Here is a 15,262-nt window from a genome sequence, read left to right as displayed (position 1 = left end):
GCTTTGTGGTGAAGGCTCGAGGGTTAACAATCCCTGGGGCTTGAGGGCTGGGCTCAATGCCTAGTTATGCTCCAGACTTTTCTGTGCGACCTTTGGCAAGTCGCATCCCCTCTCTGGCCCACAGTTCCACATCTGGAAAAGGGGCGGGGGGTTGACCCTTTCCTGCCTCACTGCCCAGCTGAGGGCACACGTGCTGCTGTGACGGAGGCCACGTGAACACCTTGATGTATAAGCAGTGGTCTTGACCATAGGTGTTTAAGGCAGCCCCAGGGATCTGACAATCTCTCGTTAACCCTTCTCCCCCCCCACCACCACCACCTTACTGCCAAAAAATCCACATGGCAAAGTGGGCGAGAGGAGGCGGTTTTGTTTTGATGGACTGGCGCCCATGTAAGACTGGTGGAAGCAGCAGCTGGACTCGGGAGGTCTGTCCCCAAGCCCATGTCTTCCCTACAGCATCAGCCCAGCAAACGTCTCCCTGCGGATGGGGCTGAATCTACAGATCTAGCCCTGGCATGAATGGAAGCCTCCATTGCTCTCCCTATCTGTGCAGCTCTCTGCACGGACTCTCCTCCCCTTGGCTTCCCTCCCATGTCACAGCCCTATTCTGGAGCTCGGGGGTGGGGACTGCAGGTGGAAGGGCTGGGGAGGGCCTCACAAACCCCTAATCTGCCTCTGCCAGCTTTCCATTGGAAAGATCTTAGCAGAGCTGGAAAAACCCTCTGACGTCCTGGAAGAACTGGGTGTAGCTGATTTTGCAAGGTTGGGAAAATCAGGAGTGATACCTTGGACTCGATCACCTTGCCTGGGCACAGGGCAAAGCACAGGTCTGGTTGTCAGAGGCTTTGTGGGTGGTACCTGCTGCCCACATGCTAGGCAGAGAGCGCTCTGGCAGCTGCTGCCTCTCCTGTGAGCTGGAGGGAGATACTGAAGCAGGCAGCTCTGATTTCACGCCTGTGCCTGTTATAAATGCCGGAGTCACAGCTAATTTGATGCAACATGTAAACAAGCCAGTGAGCACCAGCTGGCATTCATTGGCACGTGAGGGGTTTGCTAGGTGGCGGCTGTGTTGGAAAGGTGGCGAGAATCAAGAGCTCTTGCTACCTTTTGGTTTGCTGATTCAGAGTTAGTGTCCCTTGTTTTCTGTGTGTGTGTGTGTGTGTGTGGTACCTGGTCCCAGCTGAATGTCTCTGAGGGACATGTTTCTACACTTGAAAGACAAACCCGAGATATTGAGTCTTGGAGCCCAGGTCAGGTGATAGCCACAGAGACGTTGGGGCTCAGGCTGGAGCCCGGGCTGTGAAACTCTCCCCCTCGCTGGGTTACAGAGCCCAGGCTCCAGCCCAATCCTGAACGTCTACACTGATGTCTTTAGCACTGCAGCCCAGTCCCTGCGACCCGGTCAATTGCCCCGAGCTCTGACACTCGGCACTGCTGGTGTTTCTCCACAGTGTAGACATACTTGTGGGGACACCCCAGCTCGCTTGATGTCAAACCTGCAACTCACTCAGTTTGCCTCATTCTCTCCCGTCCCTTTGCTGACCAGTCATACCTTCCCTAGCAGGCTGATCTAGTCTGGGGGGGGAACCCGAACTGGGAACCAGAGTAAAGCCACCCACTGTTCTCATGACTCACTCCACCCAGTGTCGGGGGTAATTGAGAGTGCAGGGGGGACTCCCAGGTTTCTGTCTTCCTTCTGTCAAGAGAAATCAACCACCTGGCCCCAGCTGGGCTCGCTTGTCCCTGAGGGCACCTTTGGCACTTGTAACCTCAATGCAAATCGGTGCAGGTGGGGGAAGCTTGCCAGCATCTGTGCTGGAGACTGATCTCTCCAGGGTCTGAGCGCCCTCTGCTGTTATCTGCTGTGGAGGCCCAGCCAGAAAAGCACATGCACGGGAGAAACCGAGAATAAGAAGCGGTGCAGTCTAGTGGATGGGACATTAGGAGACCTGGGTGACTTTGGGCAAGGCACTTGCCTGCTCAGTTTCCCCTCCCATCATCTGTCTGTCTTATCTGTGTAGGTTGTGAGCTCTCTGGGACAGGGTCTGTCTGTACAGCCCCCAACACAATGGGGCCCTGATCTCACCTCTGCTGTGATCTAAATAAACGCTGAAGGAAGTGCTGGAGAAGGAAGGTACCCAGGGATGTCTGAGGATGATGTGTCAGCTGCTGGGATGGGGGTGGCAGGGTGACTTTCTTCTCCTCACCTCTCCTTCTTGCCTTCCTCTCCAGGCTTGTCTGGGAACCCAGCGGATCTGGAGAAGCGGAGGCAGGTCTTTGGCCAGAACTTCATCCCGCCCAAAAAGGCCAAGACCTTCCTGCAGTTAGTCTGGGAGGCGCTTCAGGACGTCACACTGATCATCTTGGAAATCGCAGCCATAATCTCCCTGGGCCTGTCGTTCTATCATCCCCCGGGTGGCGACAACGAATGTGAGTGCCCCCCGGCTGTGGGGGGGGAAGGGGCCATGTCTCCAGGAGCATTCACTGAGAACTGGCACGGAAGGGGTTGGTCTTGCCAGGAGCTGCACCATCATATCCCCTGGGCTGTATCATTTGTGTTCTGGAAAAGGCGCTTTAATTGCTGCTTTAGGCTTCCTCTTTACGATCAATCCACTGAAGCTGGTGGAACTACAGAGTCACACCAGCTGAAGGGCTATCTGGATTTGCACAGTCTGGGGATTTGGCCCAATGACTTCAATGGAACTCTGCCTCTGCACCAGCTGTGGATCTGGGGCCTCATATCCCCCTTCCCCAATCCTGCCCCAACATACCTGATTGACTCTTAAGCAGATTTTCCCTAGTTGAGTTTCCTAACGTACAGCTGACATCACTGTGTTTTCCTGCCTGTTTCCTCGCCACCACACCTCGCCCAATGTACAGCTAGATGCTACAGTGCTGGGTGTGGCAGAAAATGCTAACATCTGTGAACTGATCCAAAGCCCATTGAAGCTAACAGAGAGATGCCCATTAATCTTGAATGGGCTTTGGGTCAGGCCAATAGACAAAAAGGGTTAATTCCTATGTCCTGGCAACACTCCATCTCTGTTAATATTCTGCCCCTTGCCGTTTCAGGGAGATACAGGATTCATTTACTACAACCCAGTTCAGAACAGGGGCCTGTTAAACACCTTCCAGGCTCCACCTCAGAAGCAGCTGCATCTGAGGGAGTCGGGACTCCTGTTAATAGTCTGTTGGAGAGTGCTCTGGGATTGTGTGGGCTTAAAAGGTGCTATACGAAAGATATGAGTGCTGTCTTCCGAGTGCGTATAGTCCCTGCAAGGAGAAGTCAGTGGCACGATCCTGGTGCTAAAGGATGCTGTGGATTGGATGTGAGACCCTAGGCTGTGGTGTGGGGGGTTTGGAAGCCAGTACTTTCCCTGCAAGCTAGACAATGGAGCTGAGTTTTCATCCTATGGAACAGTAGAGGAGAGGAAACTGCAGCATGTCTCATACCCTGTGCGTCTCTGCATCAGCTTATGGATCAAAATGAATCTGAACTCTAAACACAAGGAAGCCAGGCAGGCTTGGCAGGATGGGCTGAGAACGGGGGTGAAAAAATTCTGCTCTTGGCCAGAGATAGCAAAATAATCCCCATTGGAGATCCCAAGAGGAAAACAGCTCCCTGACCAGGGGTGATAGGCTGAAGAGAGGGGATGAAGAGCAGAGGAGCGGTTTGGCTGACATGCTGATCGGGGCTTGGTCTGCAAACCTAGTGTGTGGGTGGGTAGCTAGATAAATGGAGGCAGGCCTTCACTAGTGTGATGGCAGCATGCAGAGCCCAGCTGGTCAAAGTCCTGCCTTTCCTTTGGCATCATCTGACTCCCATCCAGCTCAGTGGGAGTCCTTCCGTTGACTCGGATAGGAGTTGGAGCAGGCCCCTTGCAGCCAATCCCTGATGCCTCAGGGGAAGATGAGTCCCCAATCTGTGATCCTGGCTGTGCAGCACTGTATGCCTAGAACAAGAGAAAGAGGTTCTCCAGACCTGTCACGTATCCATACTGGTGCACTTATATACGTGTATGTTAAGACACTATCTGCCACCAAGATACCAAGCACCCACCTGTGTGTGTGTTAGTAGGCTTGGAAATACCTGAGTGGTGGTCTGTATCTCCTAAACATACCAGATCCCAGTGCACGTGCATACACCATAGCTAAGATAAAAGCACCCCGTCCCCTGAACACTCACCTCCTAGTGCGTGACCATTATGTTTTGGGTTTGCATTGCTGGTCATCCTGCCGTGTCAGCCCGGGGGATACCTACCACGAAGCAGGCTATACGGGGTCTATCGTAGCTCTCAGGAGAGAGACACACACACATATTCCCACAGGCTGATCTCATGCCAGTGTGTGTAATCTAGCACCTGTCATCCAGGAATCGGAGTTCTTTACGAAGTCTTGATTATGCCTCTGGCAATGTCCGTGTCACGTGGCCAGACCACATCTCTCAGGCCACCTGACTTAATCCCAGCTCTGATGGGGTGTCCCTTTGTGGTTTTGGAGGTGGATGGGCAAGGCACGTCCTCTCTCCGAGCCTCTTTAAATTGGGGCCTTAATCTGTGAGGGTTAATTGGTTAAGGGTCCAGTAATGGTGCTTGCTTAGTTTTTATTGGTGGCTGTTTGAAGTATCAAATTGGGATAACAATTGAGGAAAGCAAGACACAGATGGTGACTCATTCCTAAGGTCACACCTAGAGAGGGCATGTCAGACCTGTGAAAAGAACTCCGGTGTCCTGATTCCCAGGTCCCTGCCAAAATAACTCCTATGCAGAAATGGCTGGATGGGCAGTGTCCGTAGGGGAAGGGCGGCCAGAGGGAGTGACTTGTGGGAGAAAGGGACAGGAGGCATCTGTGTGTATGTGGGCTTTTTAGGCCCTTTGCTGTGCAACATGCTAACAGATACAGAGATCTCCTTTACGTGACTGAATCTTCCTCTTCTCTGCACTTCCTCTCCCCTCCCCCCCCCCGGCAGTGTGTGGCCAAGCAGTGGCGGGCGCGGAGGACGAGGGGGAGGCACAGGCTGGCTGGATCGAGGGAGCAGCCATTCTCTTCTCGGTGATCATTGTGGTGCTGGTGACGGCCTTCAACGACTGGAGCAAGGAGAAGCAGTTCCGGGGCCTTCAGAGCCGGATCGAGCAGGAGCAGAAGTTCACGGTCATCCGCAAGGGGCAGGTGATCCAGATCCCTGTGGCTGAGATTGTGGTGGGGGACATCGCGCAGATCAAATACGGTGAGTGGTGGGAGGGGAGCCAGACCATAGAGAGTTGACCTGGCCCATTCAGGCACTCTTGTGCCTGTCTCACACCTTGCCCTTTCCCTCCTTGAGTTGGCTCAGTCATGGAGCTGCCAGCAGTGGAAACTCGGCCCCTGGCTGCCTTCTTTGCTGGACATGGGCAGTACCCGTTCCCCACTTGTCCCAGCTTGCCTTGGTCCTGACCTTACAGGGGCTGCTGTCTGTGGAGGACAATGTCTCCCTGCGTGGGCTCCTCGCGTACAGAGGCAACTGTTGGTGCTAAGCTGGACTCAGTGGAGTGCCTCGTGCTGTAGCCATTTCCCCAGCAGGGACTCACCGAATTGCTTTTGCTCAGGGTCATGCTTTCATTGCACTGAAGAAAAATGTTTCTCCAGTCAGCTGTCTTCTCCCTCCCGCCCCATCGCGTCCCTTTGCTGTCTGTCACCACTCACCACTGGGAGCTTGTCTCCGGGAGCTATGCTGTAAGGAGTGATTTGTTTTTGTTTTTTTTGTTCTCCCACCATTGTGCTATCTCTTCTCCCCTAGATTTAGCCATGCCTTGGGATTCTGGGTAACCTCCCTGGCATCAGGAATTCTTCAGGCCTTGCCTCCCCAGCCACAGACTGAGAAAAGGGCAGGATGAGCTTTGTGTTGGGCACAGGCTGGCCTGTAATGTGTTCCCTCCTCTTTCAGGTGATCTGCTGCCCTCGGATGGGATCCTGATCCAGGGCAATGATCTGAAGATCGACGAGAGTTCTCTGACTGGGGAGTCAGACCATGTCAAGAAATCCCTGGATAAAGACCCCATGCTGCTTTCAGGTGAGGCCACCAGACGTGACCTGTGATCCAAGCCCTCCACGCTACAGCTGGAAACCCCAGCCAGCTACCCAGCCTCTGGATGCTTTGGGGTTTGGCAGGATTCATGTTCAGATGACCCAGTGCTGGTACCCTCCCAGTGCCGGCACAAATTAGACCGGGTTCTGTGTGCCCATCCCTGGAGCATGGGCAGCAGGAGATGGCTAGATCTCTTCCGCCCATTCGTGGTCCTAGCACAGCATAGGGTGGCCCCTCAGCTACTGATCAGACCAAGAATGGTCTTGGTGGATGACCAGCCTTGGAGGGTGAATCCCCTTCCAGAGCATGGGCAGCAGCAGGGCAAGCGTCTGTTGCCCATTGCTCCCTGCCAGTATGCTCCAACCCTGTCCTGGAGGGGTTTCTGTAGTGTGGCAGCATGCGTGGGTTGGGGCCAATATAAGAATCTAGCTAAATTGATAGGATCACTCCTAGCGGGGAGTTTCATCTCGGTGGCCCGTTGTGATGGCGATGTCTGCCCCGGGGACCTGGAATGAGATCCAGTTAACTTAAAATGAGGCTCTAAGCAGCCATCATTCCAGCAATAACTTTGGGTCTCGGTTGACCTGGGCCAGGTTTGAACCGGTGACCCAGAAGCAACAGGCTCTGTACCCCGTCCCCTGGAGTCCGACAGTCTCTTGTATTAAAATAGTCAGGAAGTTAACGGTTAATGTCGTCTCTTCCTGGTTCGTGTTTTTTCCTTTCCCCCTCAATGCTTCATTCCCCTGGCCAGGTACCCATGTGATGGAGGGCTCCGGACGGATGTTAGTGACGGCCGTGGGCATCAACTCGCAAACTGGAATCATCTTCACTCTGCTGGGTGCAGGAGAAGGGGAGGAGGAGAAGAAGGTGAAGAAAGGTAAGGCAATCTCTGGGAGCCCAGCTCTTTCTTTCTGGGATGTGGTGAGCTGTCCATGGCTGAGAGGGAACACGCAGCCCCATTTAGTGTGGGTGACTGAGCTGGGCCTGTCAAGCCTTAGGAGACGAAGCTGGGAATCCCACTTTTGGCACCATCAGGTCATGATGCAGGGAGCACACCGCATGAGAAGGCCCCTTCCATGCTTGGGAGCTTGGGGGCACTGCCTGGGCTCCCCTTCCTGTGCCTTCTTTGACGCACCATCCACCGCTCTGTCTCCATCCAGCCGCAGCTCGGGAGCTTGTGGGAACAGGGCTTCAGAGGCAGAAAGGGAGTGGCTCTGGAGTGGCTCTCAGAGCTGGCTTTGGCAAGGAGGCTGTCAATGGAGTTACTATTGCTCCAGCCCCATGGCGGGAGGTGACTGATAGCTGAAATGATCCATGTCCTTCAGACAGTCCGGCACCCGAGGGCTTTACCAGCAGCTTCTTTCTTTCTCTCTCCATTTGTTCTCTCTTCATCCAAAGACCGACTCCCCACCCCCCCAGGGTTGACCTGGCAGTGTGGAGGTGGGGGAGGATGGCTAGGAGGACTTGCTTTGCTCTGCTGTCTGAGATCCTCAGCTGGTAGGAGTTTGTGCAGGGAGAGGGTCACTCCTGGCTCCCGGACTTCGGTGGGTGGGGAAATGCGCCTTTGGACCCCCCTCCCCCCCCGGCACACACACACCTTGTGTTAGGCTATTGTGAACTTTGGACCCATTCCCATCCTGGCAGCCCACTTTTCCCAGGAAAGATCTGTGGGGCCTTGCAGTTAGCGGGTTCAGCCCTTTGCTCCTTCCGTTCACTGGCTCCAGGCTACAAGAGGGGCAGGTCGCTCATAAGCCCCTTGCGGTGGGGTGACCTACGGCGTCAGGCTGATCCCAGAGCTGCTGTCTGAACATCTCGTGTTCTGAAAGCTGACGGCACTCTGGGGGGAGCCCCGCTCTGTGTGTGTGTGTGTGTGTGTGTGTGTGTGTGTGTGTGTGTGTGTGAGAGAGTTGGGGGAAGATGTGGCATGTGCCCACAGGCTGGGAGGGGGCACAGCTTGTCAGGCTACGTTGCTCACCTACACAGCACCGACCGTGCCAGGAGCCAAACACCACCCTGCACACCGCTCCGATGTCTTGCTGCTTATTCCACCCACTCCACCCCGATCCCTGCCGATCACAGATGGCTCAGAACTGTACCACCTCCTTTCTGGCACTCCGAGACAATCCAGCAACTCCCCACTCGCTTTGGGGTTTATGGGATGCTCGAAAGAGCCCGGAGCTCATTCATAGAACAGAATATCAGGTTTGGTAGGGACCTCGTTGTGGAGGGCTTGCAATGCAGCATCCTGGCATGATGGCCTTCACGGCAGCATCTCTCACTGCAGGCAATTCAGCATCCCTGCCAAGCTGATGGGGCCAAGACTGGGCTTTGGGCACATAAGCTAAGCATCACTGTGCTTTGGGAGCTGGGGTCAGAGGGGAGGGTGGCAGGGCTCCCACATACAGTCTAAAACTCCTCCCACTCCCACCTTCTGATTATTTATTTTCCTGCCTCAGGACAAATGACTTTGCTCCCCTCCCACCCTAGGTGTGCTGGCTGTGATGCTCACGTCTGTCTTTGCACAGGGCTGGCCCTGACCGCACCAGCATTGTGGCATGATGATTTTGCCCCTTCAGGATGGATGCAGGGAGATGATGGGCCCTAGCGAGAGCTTTGGGGCAGAATAAAGACTAGGCCAATGGCTGGAGGAGGCTGGGCACAAAATGGGGCTGGAGGGTTCAGTTCTCTGCCGTCTCCCTACAGGACCGCTGCTCATGGACAGTGCTTGTCAGAAGGATTAAGGAAGATGAGGCAGAGTGAGTGGAGAGGCAGCCGTTCATCTCCTCTCCCGCTAGCCAGACAATCCTGTGTCTCCCACCTCTGGGGAGTCGCTCCTCCTGCTCAGGGAGTAGCCTTTGGTCTCGCTTTTGAAGCGGTTCCATCTGTCTCAGGAAGTGGTGCCCAACTTCTTATTTATTCTGCTTTGTAAATGTCACTTGGCATTTTCCCCCGTCCCTGGGCTGTAGCGTTTGCTGGCCAGTTAAGCCTGGCTTGACATCCTGTGCTGGAGTCCTGCTCCAGTGCCGTCCCCAGATGTTGAAAGCAGAGGATGGGTGGGCCGAGGGTGTTGTGTCCCAGGGACCATGCCTCTCCACATCACTGGGCGGGGGGTTGTCTAGATAAATAGTCCAACTTTAGACCCATCAGGCAAAGCCCCTCAGTCCTGCAATGTGGATTTGTTCCCAACAGCTCTTGGCTGCTGCTTGTTGTTTGTATCACAGTAATGCCCAGGGGCCATAGTCCTAAATTGGGGCCTCACTGTGGTCGGTGCTGAGCATTCACAGAACAAAGACTGTTCCTGCCCCCAAGAGCTTCCAAACTACGTCTAAGACATTGTTACTGCTATCGTGATAATCCGGGTGGGTTGTCTGTCTAAAAACTGCTCCAGCTCAAACAGGAATTGCAGGCTTGATGCAGAGATCAGCGTGTGGAACTCTGGCCAGCATTCTGCAGGTCCGACTAGACAATCACGATGGTCCCTTTTGGGTTGGCCTGAAGTTCTGCCCCGGCTGAGATCGGGTTCCCTTTGTATTAGGTGCTGTACAAACACACACAGCCCCACTCATGACAAGCTCATGCACTAAAGAGATGAGACCACAGGTGGAAGAAGTGAAGTATTTTCTCTATTTCAGATTGGAAATTGAGGCACAGGGAGATGGAAGTGACTTGCCCAAGGTCACATGGAGTTTGTGGCAGAGCAGGGAGCTGAGCCCAGAGCTCCTGAGTCCTACCCCAGTGCCTTACCCACAAGACCAGCCTTCCTTGGGCAGAGACTTCCCTTGCCCTGTGGCTAAATGCTCCTTCCAGCAGCAGGGAGAGGAGGGCTGAGACCTGGCAGGAGAAATCCCCGTTGGCTTTTATGGGTGGGAGGCACCTTTGATCTCCTGAGTCCTGGCCAGATACGTGGAGCCCAGCAGCTGTGTGGGATTCCTGCCATGCGAGTGCCAGCGTAGAGAGCACCCAGGGTGTTTTCCTCCCCGCAGGGACGTTAATGTCGAGAACCATGTGCTCAGCACTCCACCCTTTTTCTCTTTGTCTGAACAGGTAAAAAAGCAGGAGCCCCTGAAAATCGCAACAAAGGTAACCAGCCTCTCCATCCTTTGAACCAGCACCACACTAACTACCAAGCATTCCTCCTTCCTTCTTCCCATGAGTCTGTGCTCTTCGCCGCTGCAGCGGGAATCTCGCCTTGTTGTCCCGGAAGAGGGTGTAACAGTCCCCCACAGTGCTAACCTCCACACTTCCTTTACCCCGATCTCTCTTCTCTCTCCCCCCCCTCCCCCCCCCCCCCCGCCATCCTGTCCAACTAGGGGCCGGCCTCAAACCCCAGGTCTGTGCTGCTGGAGTCACAGCACCCTCTGCTGTCAGCCTAGGGTTTTAATCCAAGGGTTTGGGCGGGGGGGTTGTTTTGTTTTGTTTTTTTCCCCCCACCATTGGTGCTGTGAGGGGGGATGATGGCTCTTTGTGTCCCATGAGGCAGCCTGACCTCTTCTGGGAGGAAGGTCTGGGGTAGACAAACAGCAGCACGTTGAGATCTGTGGGTCAAGGAAGGTGGGAGAGTGGAAGTGGGGGAAGCCCCATTGTTCAGGGAGGTTTAACATCAGCCTAGAAATAGACCATTGGGACCAAATCTGCCCCAGATAGTTCTGCCCTGTCTCTGATCTGGGCTGTCCGTTTCCACCGCTGCCTTGTACCAGCAGAAAATTGACCACATGAGATTCTTCCACAGCGCAGCAGCTAGTGATTCCTCCCTCCGTTGTGCCGGGATGAATGGGGACGTGGAATCGCGTGAGGAGAGTGCTCTGCAGCAGATGCGGTGGTGGGGATGGGGTTTTAAATCTGAGCATGTAGTGCTGCCTCCCTCCCCCAAGTTTGGACCTGGATCAGTGGTGGGTTTGGCCTGTGAAACTGTTACACCCTGTTCTTCTCATGGCCTTTTTGAATCAAAGTGAGCGTCTACTCCTCCAGTATGTTTTTCACAGTGTTCTTTCCAGGCTGTGTAGAGGAAGCCCATTTCTGCACCTGTCTGTTTCTCCACCCTCTCTCTCTCTCTCTCTCTCTCTCCTCTTGGCAGTTTACGTTTCCTTCCTTCCAATCTGACATGTCGCGTTGTTTTGGGTTTGTGGATGCTCTGGATTTTTGTTTGTGTTGTCTCCTCACCCACCTCCATTTCTGTCCTGTCTGAAAGTCCTAATCAGGGAGGTCAGCATTTTGGAGCAACTGTGAGCAGTTCTGAATCCATAATACTTTGGTGGTGGAGGCTAGAAAGGGGAATCTGCTCTGAAACAGCCAGAGTTGGATCTGTGTGTGAACCACTGCTTTTTTGATTGGGTTGTTTGGCTTTTTTTTTTTTTTTTAAACCCAAGAACTGAGATGAAGTAAATATTCCATTATTTTTGTGGGGTTTTCTACTCGTCTTCATGGTCCCCCACCCCAACTTCTTGTTTGGTTGGTGCTCTTTGGGTTCAAATACTCACGGGTAGGCCAGCATAGCTCTATTGACATAGGGGGAGCTATGTCAGGCTGCATGAGCTGAGGATCTGGCCTTTTTATGTCTTAAGGATCCTAAAGAAATTTTTGGGCTGGATCACAGAGGGATGAAGGTAAAGAAGCCAGTTCACTCCTCCACATTAGTGAGTCAGTCTCCACCCCCAATCCTTAACCTCCCCTCCCCTCCATTCCACCCCCTCGAATGCTGTCTGCGTAAAGTGACTCCCACTAAGCTTCCAGGAAGGCATTAAAGAGATCATTCTTGGCACATGTGTAGAACAGGGGAGCTACGGAAAGGAAATACTGTTACACGTAGTGGGAAGTTAGCTTGTGGAACTCATTGCCACTATCTTCTCAAGGCTAAGCGCTTAGCAGGATTCCAGAAAGTACAGGACATGCATATGGATAATTACCTGGAGTTATAAAATTTAGGATGACCAAGTGTTTTGGAAGGGATCTAAACAGTCATGCTTCAGGGCATAAAGCAGCCTCCAGTGGGGATTAGGAGGAAACCTGAATGTATTCCATAATGCCCTACTGTAGGTGTTCCTGCACCTTCCTCCAAAGTAGCTTGTGCTGCTGGCCACTGTAGGCGAGAGGATCCTAGATTATCCTGTAAGCCGATCCAGCCTGGCCATTCTGATGATCCTGTATTCAAAGGGCTTTACAAACACTTAGCGAATTAAGTCTCCTAACACAATCCTGTAAGGTAAGTATCACGAGCTGCATTTTACAGATGGATAAATTGAGGCACAAGGCAGAGAAGGGACTCTCGCCCAAGACCACACAATCGGGGCCACTGGCGGAGCTGGGAATAGAACCCGGGAGTCTTGGCCCCATACCCTAGTAAGGCTGTCCTGCCTCCCCAGGTGTAATCAAGTAGAGATGTTTTCCCCTTAGCTGGAAGTGGGGTTGGGAAGCAAATGAGAGGATCCCATGAGCTGTTCCAGGCACTTGCCCTGTGGGGCAGGCTCCCTGGGATTGTGTAGGCTTTCACCTTAGTGTTTGTCCATGTGGGCCAGGGGAATCTTTTTGCTCTAGGTTTTTTTCTCTCTCTCTCCACCATCTCTGTCCGATGGCATCAAAAGCTTTACCTCACGGTCCCTCCCACTCACCCACTGTCTCTCTCTTGCCCCCGGGGTGTAGCTAAAACTCAGGATGGCGTGGCCCTGGAGATCCAGCCCCTGAAGAGCCAGGAAGCAGTGGAGAATGAGGAGAAGGAGAAGAAGAAGGTGAAGGTCCCGAAGAAGGAGAAATCGGTGCTGCAAGGGAAGCTCACCCGCCTGGCAGTGCAGATTGGGAAGGCAGGTGAGCATGGATGAGGTGGATCTCCACACTCGGCTGCTCCCCCATGATGATGTAGTGGCAGGATGTTCCGCTGGACGTGTTGGCGGTGACCGTGAGGGACAGACGGTGCTGGCTAGAGACTGGCATGGTGTGAGAAGGTCCCTGCGCTGGTGCCCCTCAGTCCTAACCTGCAGCATGTCCTGCTATTCCAGCCTTGGATCCCCCACACTTGGCTTTGCTGTCGCCCCTTCATCCGAACAATACCCCCCAGGCCCATCTCTGCTAATGTACTTTGGTCCTGACCTCCAATTCCCTCTGGGATTCCATGCTCACGCCCCTCAGTCCTGAACTCCAGCTCTCCCCTGCCCTAGTCCAGTGCTAAGTCTCCACGTAGCTCTGCTAATAAACCTCCGTTTTCACCAGCAACCCCTCGGCTAGTCCGGCCCTGGGAGTCTATGGGATCCGAGACCCTGCTGTGAACACTTTGAAACGCTGGGGCAGGCTTAGGTGTGGATGGACGCCGAGGCAAAGAGCCCCCAGGGTTCATTCTGCACAGGTCACTTCAGCAGGGTTCAAGCCTGGGGGAGCAGAGCTCCAAGACGCTCTTGTCAGAGCGGCATTCCCATCTCGATCCCCAGCCTAGGGGTGTGGGGGTGCCTATTGCGGGAGGGTGGGGCGTCGCTTCAGGTCTCACTGGCCTCTCACCTGTCTCCTTCCCTAGGACTGATCATGTCGGCCATCACGGTGGTCATCCTGGTGCTGTACTTTGTGATCGACACCTTTGGGGTGCAGCGCAGGCCCTGGCTGGCGGAGTGCACCCCCATCTACATCCAGTACTTCGTCAAGTTCTTCATCATTGGTGTCACCGTGCTGGTGGTGGCCGTGCCTGAGGGCCTGCCCCTGGCTGTCACCATCTCCCTGGCCTACTCGGTCAAGGTGAGGCCGCACCTGGGTGGGGAATGTTGGGGTGACTGTGTTCACCAGAAGGAGAGGGGTTGTTCCCCCTCCCTAGAAGGCTGGGGCGGGGGAAGTGTTGTGCAGAGGACAGTAGTGGGTTCCCATCCTCGCCAAGGTGCCTAGAGGGAGCTGTGCATATTTGGAGGTGGGGGTGCTATGTTCTCGGTGGCTAGGGGGGCAATGGAGGTGGCTCTCCTCCCCACGGGAAGGCTGGGGGCAGAGGCCTGTTTTTCCCAGCTGCTATGCAGGGAGGCCAGCGCTGGGCCACGTTGGCCACCGGCTGGGGAAAGGGACTCTCTCCTTCACTCCACTGCTGCTCCCCTGCCCGGTGTCCTGCACTCCCAGGCAAACCCTCCCGTTCCCTCCATCTAAGTAAGCCAGGAGCCTGGCCCGGCACTGCTGGGGACGCACATGGCAATAGCGCTTCCTGCCAAGCCAACGGAGCGCCCCAGAGTGGAGCTGGGAGGGCGTGGGGGTGTTGGACTGGCCCTACAGAAATGGCATCCCTTGCTGAGGTGATGCCGAGTGCAGAGGCCATGGCCTCTCCGTTCCTCTGTGTTCCCAGTGCCCTTGGCTCCAGGATCTGCCTTCCCGGGGGGTGCAAAGCATGGCTGTGAGCTCTGGCTGTGTGCCATGTGAAGACACAGGTGAGGAGAAGCCTACCTGCCTCTTAACCCTTTCACGGCCTGTCTTGCGCCCCACTGCAGAAAATGATGAAGGACAACAACCTGGTGAGGCACCTGGACGCCTGCGAGACTATGGGCAACGCAACGGCCATCTGCTCGGACAAGACTGGCACGCTCACCATGAACCGCATGACCGTGGTGCAGGCCTATGTGGGCGACACCCATTATCGGCAGATCCCCGACCCCGAAGCCATCCTGTCCAAGGTCTTGGACCTCATTGTCAATAGTGTCGCCATCAACTCGGCCTATACGTCAAAGATCCTGGTGAGTTGTCCTTCCCCTGCTACTCTAACACTGCTTCTAGCCCTTCCCAGAGCTCAGGTGGCTGGTGACCCATGCAAAGGAACAGCACAAGGCAAAGCATGGGGCTGTGGTAGGATATGGGGGATGGGGTGTAAGATTTACTTCCTGATGAACAAGGGGTTAAGAGCAGCTTAGCATCCTTTGTGTCCTCCACAAAGCTGGTTAGAGGATCTAGTTCAAATAGGAATTAATGGCCCCTGTTGTGCAGGAGGTCGGACTAGATGATCAGGGGTCCATTTTCCCCTTAAATCTGTGACTTTCCATCACCTTGCCTGGGCCTTTATACTGATGTGATGATGCAGAGAGTCTGAAACAATGGGCAGGTCCTCCGCTGGGGTTTATGCCTCTTAGTTCTCCGGGGCTGGGGTTGACCTCAGTGGTGCTATCTTGATTTGCACTAGTTGAGGACTTGGGTCCAAGGCTCTAAGAAGTGGAATCTACTCCCATTTCATCTTGACGCGTTCACTCTGGACCC

The 15,262-nt window shown here is 54.4% G+C and overlaps 1 protein-coding gene across 11 annotated transcripts in view; it reads left to right on the top strand.

The window, feature by feature from the left end:
- The window catches only part of ATP2B4 (ATPase plasma membrane Ca2+ transporting 4), a 109,235-nt gene that overhangs the window by 56,282 nt on the left and 37,691 nt on the right, over positions 1 to 15,262 (top strand). For all 11 annotated transcript variants that reach the window (XM_038380196.1, XM_038380197.1, XM_043500519.1 and 8 more), the window contains 8 exons: positions 2,233 to 2,430; positions 4,970 to 5,227; positions 5,924 to 6,049; positions 6,816 to 6,941; positions 10,109 to 10,144; positions 12,701 to 12,862; positions 13,563 to 13,777; positions 14,506 to 14,748. In XM_038380196.1, the coding sequence (XP_038236124.1) occupies positions 2,233 to 2,430; positions 4,970 to 5,227; positions 5,924 to 6,049; positions 6,816 to 6,941; positions 10,109 to 10,144; positions 12,701 to 12,862; positions 13,563 to 13,777; positions 14,506 to 14,748 (1,364 nt within the window). The remainder of the gene's footprint in view (positions 1 to 2,232; positions 2,431 to 4,969; positions 5,228 to 5,923; positions 6,050 to 6,815; positions 6,942 to 10,108; positions 10,145 to 12,700; positions 12,863 to 13,562; positions 13,778 to 14,505; positions 14,749 to 15,262) is intronic.

The sequence above is a fragment of the Dermochelys coriacea genome, chromosome 21 (genome assembly GCF_009764565.3).
Source record: "Dermochelys coriacea isolate rDerCor1 chromosome 21, rDerCor1.pri.v4, whole genome shotgun sequence".
Classification (NCBI taxonomy): domain Eukaryota; kingdom Metazoa; phylum Chordata; order Testudines; family Dermochelyidae; genus Dermochelys; species Dermochelys coriacea.
The sequence above is the reverse complement of the archived record's forward strand: the minus strand, read 5'-3'. Positions and strand labels throughout refer to the sequence as shown.